Below are 6,619 nucleotides of genomic sequence, written 5' to 3'. Positions count from 1 at the left end.
AAAAAATTAACAATAAAATTTTGACAAATAAATTAATAGTTTAATGATTGATTGTCATGACAGTTTTAAAAAAATGGTAATAAATATTATAGTATTCCTAGCAGTACTCTTAAAATCTTGCCTTCTTTTTACAAACTTTGGAGCATATTTGTCCATTTATTGTATGGATAAAGGGGAACAAAGAGGGATTGTGGAAAGGATTTTGTTAATTTCAACAATAGTTGCAATGCCTATATGTTTCAAGGAGTAGACAGGAAAAAAGGAAAACGTACATTGAATTCTGAAAAAAGACTAATTCAATTCCAATGTCAAATTTCTGAAGTAAACTTGGTACTCCATGAATTGGTGAAGCACCATAATCATGGTTGCTGCTTTTGTGGCATCAGTCATAGGTAATAGGCATATAGATGGATTGCTGCCTGTGTCCATTCCATGAAATCATTACCCAAAAAGAAACCACCAAGACAACTAATCAAATCTGAAAATGGTATGAGAGTAATGGATTTGACTTAAGTGTCATAAAAACACTACAGCATAAACGGTCCATATTTAATTTTACTCTCCTTTTCATGAAAATTTTAAAATTTGATATGGACCGTTGAAGAAACCACCAAGACAGCTAATCAAATCCAAAAATGGTATGAGAATAATGGACTTGACTTAAGTGTTGTAAAACAACTACAGCATCAACAGTTCATATTTAATTTTACTCTCTTTTTTGTGAAAAACTTAAAATTACATATGAAACCATTGAAAAAACTACAACAACTGTGCAGTAATTCTTTTACAACACCTAAGCCAAATACAAGAAGAATACAAAACATTCATTAGGGAGAGAGACTAACATGCTAGAAGCTATCTTTTGACAGAAACTAAATGAGAAGTTAAATTTGCAAAAGCCTCCAAATGAGTGTGTATGACAAATCTGTCCATTTCTAGCTCAAAATTTTGTATTTACTTGTGGGCATAAAGGCCAGATATAGATTCGGATATCTCTTACCATCTTCAATAAAACATTGTACAACAGTTACGCAAACGATGGCCTTTCCAATCATAATTGTAAGAAACACTAATATGAAGCACAGAAACTTGATTATACACAAGGCTGTCACCAAAAACAAAAAAAATACTCAGGGATCGTGGTGGAGGTTTTCATGTTCGGACGGACAGTTAGAAGCATCACCATTTATCTCAGTATCATTCTCCACCGTTGTAGCAATTGAGAAACTCCACACAGAAGCACAATTTTCATTGCCTACATGAAACAGTAACAAATTTTTAATAGGAAAAAGACACATCTATGAGAACAGAACAAAGTAATTCAAAAAATACCATATACAAATGTACCATATTTCATTTCAATAAACCAATCTTAAATTTTGAGATTCCATAAAAGTAAATGCAGCTCAGAATACATGGATAGAAGCCAGTCTAAAACTTCGAGAAGCTCGAAAAAATCAATGTAAACACCAATATCATTCAACTTTTAACCATATTGCCTTGTGACTCAAATACCACCCGACCTGAACCCATATTTCATCTCTATTAAACTTCAACACAACTATTTTTGCATTTACATTCTCTTTTTATATTTCCTTGGTTTAGCCAACATTCAGTTTGACCAATTAACTCAGACATTAGAACAAAGAAATTGAATTTAAACTAAAAACAAATCCCATGTAAACTTCACTACTCTTTGAATCACCAGAATAACATCCTAGGTGGCAACTAATGAACAGAACACTTAGTCATGACAATGATGCATTATAACCCAAAAAAGAGCATTTTCTCAAAATGACCAAAAAACAAGACCAACATGGGAAGGAACGACATAGCAAATCTTAGAAGGCAGCTTCAAAAGAACATAGCTTGCAGCATTAGGGTTACTGGAGATACCACTCAAAGTCAAAGGCATATCCTCATAGGTGTCATCAGGAAGTACAAATCTTCGGTGCCCTGATGAGGAGGCCGCCATTGGCAGAAATGGATGGAAAGAGAATCCACTTACAGTGTCTGTATGGTTTATAGAGCAGATAAAAAACTAATTAGTTATAGAAGAGACTAAGGATATACGCAATATTTAATCAGCCACATCTATGAAGGATATGAAGAAGCAATACCCAATGCAGCATGAAAACTTGACACCCAATGCCCTGTTTGAAGGTCATATATGTGAACAAGACCATCCTGAAACCAAAAAAGCAATAATAAACAAGTATTGAGATAATTAAAATGGCAAAATGATTTGGTTATAGCATGATACTTGACCACAGAGACATGAATAAAAGCTAAGATGTTACCTGACCACCTGTACCCAGATGTCGCCCCAAGGGCTCAATATCAAACAATATCCGCTGGTTAGTACATTCTGATGATCTATATAACCTAATCACAAGGTACGCATAAGAAAATTAGGGGCATTTCAATAATGTTTGTCATGTATGGTAACAACAAACTCAAACAATGAAGAAAAAGGAAATATGCAGAGTCAGTAAGTGAACAGAAAATGATAAAGTACTGATTTACTTGATGTTAAGAAACCATATGCAAAGACTAGATATCAAACGCAACTCAAAAGTGCTGAAGTCCTACTCATACAAAATTGTATTACAGTGTAACAGAGCTCACATTATAGGACGTAATAGTGGCAAGTCATTAGGAAAATTGTCAACCCTCAGTTTCAATTTTCATAAGATATATCAGGTTTTTCCTTCGATGGCATTGGAATTGAATTTGGGCTAGTTGGTTGAAGCAGATAAGAAGAGTAAGGGCAGTTTAAAGAGGTGCCCACTTGCTCTTTTTTGGGGGGGCCTTGCAACTGTTCTTCAGTTGTTTGGGTGTACACCTCATGTGATGGGCTGTGATTGCGAAAAGAAAAAGGGGGCGGTGGTGATATCTCCAGGTGAGATAAAACTACTTACTTGTACACAACATCAACGGCTTTGCGTATATCCCAGCACATTATATAAGGGTCCTTCAACAAAATTGAAAACACAACAATATAAATTTGATATACAGGAGGATAGAAAACATATAAACATAATGTTAACATACGATAGATAATGCACTAGATTTAACTTATGCTATACAAAAGAGGCACCATCTCCCCCCCCCCCCCCCCCAGACTACTTCAATGATTTTGCTATCATGGTGTGTGGTGTACATAACATTAAGAATCATCATTGAAATAAATGGTTTGTAGTAAAAGTAGCTATGTATTTGAAAAATCTGAAGGTGAAATATGAACTGAATCACAGTATATTTACAGTTCAGTGGTATGGTGACAGGTAGGTCTGGAGTAGACAAAAACTTGCACTCCTGAACTCCTGAAATACGCCTTTTATTTTTGTTGATAAATAATGTATATTCATAAAAGCGCAAAGGGATGCAACCCTAGTAAATGGTTTTAGTTATTTACAGTCTCATGCACAACTTTAAAAGGAATATTGCAAATAATGTTTAGTTTTGGATATCCAGAAAAACTCTAGCTTTTATTTTACATATTTTGTCTTCAGTAAACCATTGATAGGATGAACTGATCAGGCAATCACATTCTATCACAAGACGCTGATTTATGGTCTCCGCGAGAAAAGTTCACATCACACCTAACCTCTCTTCTTCACACTTAAAAATGGAAGAAAAATACTTTCTTTGTTGTATGGAGTCTAATAACTTGAACTGAAAGAAGGTTTCTACAATATCTTACCTTCCGGCCTCCTGTATATAAATAATTTCCATCTTTTGAGAACTGGACCTGAAGGAAAAAAATTTGCTTTTACTTCTTGATACAATAATCAGAATCAAGTAAATGATGAGGAATTCTGACTTACATGTGTTACCCCACCTTCATGGCCATGCAAAACATATAAAAGTTCCATATTATCTTCTCTATATATTGCTGTGGTCTGGCTGTAAGAACCCATAGCTAGCAATCCAGTATGAGTTGGACAAAAAGCCAGAGCAGATATAATGCCTGTAACACAATTAGAAAAGTGAAGGGATATGTGCTTCATCGTTTCATTTGTCATCAGAAAATTTTCATCAGGTAGCTAAGAGCAAGTACCTGCTAGGCCTTCTTTATTCCCTTGAAGTGTTGAATGTTGTTCAAAATCTCTACCAGGGCGATGTATGTCAAACACCCTAACAGCCTTGTTGTATCCAGCAAATATCCTACATGACAAAACAAGAGTAATAAAATCATTGGACCATCTGTTAATTTGCACCCAGAGACAACGCCTATGTTATCCATTAACTTTTAGTAGAGTGGTAGTTTATGCCAAATTAGAGGATATACTGGGGAAGTTTACATGACATCTGACAGGCAATTATAAACCCCTATCTCAAATAATGTACTAACCACAGTTCATTATAAAGTATTAGCATCTCATTGGAGTCAAAGGTGATAATAACATATACAGCACCTCGTATTGCAATCTGAGAATCATTGTCCGTTTTAAATCATAATATAAAATCTGAAATAGCAGCAGTTGCAAATTATGAACCATTGTAAAAATCGTGCTTACTTCGTCCCATGAGGATTGAATGCAATTGAAAATGCAGCAGCAATTTCGTCCATGGCATCATATGCCCGGTATGTACAACGCAGCTGAAATTTTCAGTCAAAGGCAATGGTCATTAACCAGATATAATAATAAAGAAACCACAAATGCAGCAACAAAGCTGCTTGGAACATCTGTCAAAAGAGCATGTAGACTTTTAAAATGGCATGATGTATAATATAGATGCAGTAAATCTTAAGGGTTGGAACCACTATGTCTTCATGATGTAGGAGAGGACAGGTGTGCAAATGGAATGGCACTTATACTGTATGTTACAAAGCCATTTTTCAAGTCTTAGAGTTCACTAAACTACTAATCTCTTTAGCAAAAAGTATATAAGCAGTAACAACTAAGCACCTCGCCTGAAGTAGCATCCCAAAGATGAATTGGATGGTCCCGAGTTGTACTTGCAAAAACACAGCTAACTGGGTCTGAAATGTCAACCAATTCACAGAATCAAACTTCCACTTAGACTGCCATCAATCACTTGCAAATTCAATTCAAGTGTAACTGAAAGTATGTAATTCATAGCAAAAGCACACAAGATTATAGAAGCACCTGAAGCAGACATGTATGGGTACCAACAGAAGTCATATACCGACTCTCCCTCGTTCACAACAACATTCGCAGCATAGGAATCTGCATCTTAAGAGTTACACCATCAATATTTGTATGACAACAAAATAAAGCATGTGAGTATAACAAGCTTAGACACAAAAGAACCCGTAATTCGCTTTACACATTGGCACGAATTAGTTAGAATTCTAGTTCTTAATCATTCTCAGCAAAGAGAAATTAGGCATTTGCTATTACCCCTTATTATCTTACTTGAATGCAAACTCACCTTCATCAGAAATTGTAGACCAAGTGCTACCATCACCACCACTTCCATAATCTGGTCTGTTGAAGACAAAACACTCAGTAATTGTGAAAAATATAAAAAATAAAAAATAAAAAATTTCGTAGTCTCAGCCAAATGACAAAATACAAGCAGGAAAACAAATTAAACTCTTCAATAAAATTATTTCCAAAATTCTACTCAAACAGCGCTCCTTTATTTATAATAATACTACTTTGAATAAAACGGGGAAAATAAAGAAGGAGAAAAAGCAAATAAGTAGCATAACAAACTCACAATGTGAACACACGAAGCGTGTTGTCCTCAGAGCTTGTGAGGAAGCACGACCCATCCGGTGACCTACAACCAAACAAAAAAAGTTCAAAATGTAAGAACAAAAAAAAAATTACATAAAATTGCTAAGAGCACAGCAGTGAAATTACTAAATGTACCATTTGACGCCTTTTAGAAAGTTGTTAGGGTTTGGGCCGGTCCTGAACTGGTGGTAGAAGTGGTAGGTTCTATGTGGCGGAACATCGAACCGAACCACAGGCGACGAGTGCTCTTCCTGGGTAGCTTGTGTAATTTCTGCAACTCCGGATGGCGAATTGGACTGGTGTTTCTCCTCTTCCTCTTCCTCTTCTCCCATTGCTTCCGTCACAGACAGCGATGACCAAAGCGCGGCGTTTCAGTTGGACTCGGTCCCTCGGAGTTCGTCTTTGAGATTTAGGCGCTAAAATGGTACTCGGAGCTGAGGTGGACACTGGGCTAGTGAGGTTCAATTGGACCAAGATAACCTACTGGTTTAAGGACAAAGTTCTCATCCAAAGGCTTTAAAATTGAAGCGTGCTCAAATTCCTTATGATTTTTACCTGTATTTTAAAAGAATTACACATTTTCTAAAATATGAGAGAATTATGTGCTTTATTAAAAATGTATAATTTTTTTTTAAAAAAAAAACATGTGAGACCATAAATTTTAGACACGTGTCAATTCGCCTGTGCTTTTAACACTCAAAAAGTTCGTTTGAAAAAAAAAAAAAAAAAAAAAAAAAAAAAAGTACTCGTTTGGTAAAAAAATTAAAAGCCTTTTGAAGGAGTCAAAAAACATAAAAATGACCAAAAAGTACTTTTGACAAAAGCTTAAAAATGAAACTTTGCCCAAAAGTTCTATTTGACTTAAAAGCTCAATTTCTCAAATGCAATCTCAAACATGTTCTTAA

At 35.3% G+C, this 6,619-nt stretch overlaps 1 protein-coding gene across 1 annotated transcript; it reads right to left on the bottom strand.

The window, feature by feature from the left end:
- Positions 1–872: 872 nt before the first annotated feature.
- On the bottom strand, positions 873–6,189 carry LOC132170641 (Transducin/WD40 repeat-like superfamily protein). Its single transcript, XM_059581694.2, has 14 exons — positions 5,850–6,189; positions 5,695–5,757; positions 5,404–5,459; positions 5,118–5,198; positions 4,917–4,990; positions 4,524–4,606; positions 4,064–4,170; positions 3,831–3,973; positions 3,707–3,754; positions 2,922–2,974; positions 2,301–2,385; positions 2,121–2,187; positions 1,897–2,013; positions 873–1,255 (listed from the first exon to the last, which is right to left on the bottom strand). Exons 1-14 carry the CDS (start codon positions 6,044–6,046, stop codon positions 1,131–1,133), a joined length of 1,299 nt encoding a protein of 432 aa, XP_059437677.2. The 5' UTR covers positions 6,047–6,189; the 3' UTR covers positions 873–1,130.
- Positions 6,190–6,619: the final 430 nt, after the last annotated feature.

Source organism: Corylus avellana, chromosome 1 (genome assembly GCF_965113065.1).
Source record: "Corylus avellana chromosome 1, dhCorAvel1.hap1.2, whole genome shotgun sequence".
Taxonomy (NCBI): Eukaryota; Viridiplantae; Streptophyta; class Magnoliopsida; order Fagales; family Betulaceae; genus Corylus; species Corylus avellana.
Note: the sequence above shows the minus strand (reverse complement) of the source record. Positions and strands in the feature narration are given on the sequence as shown.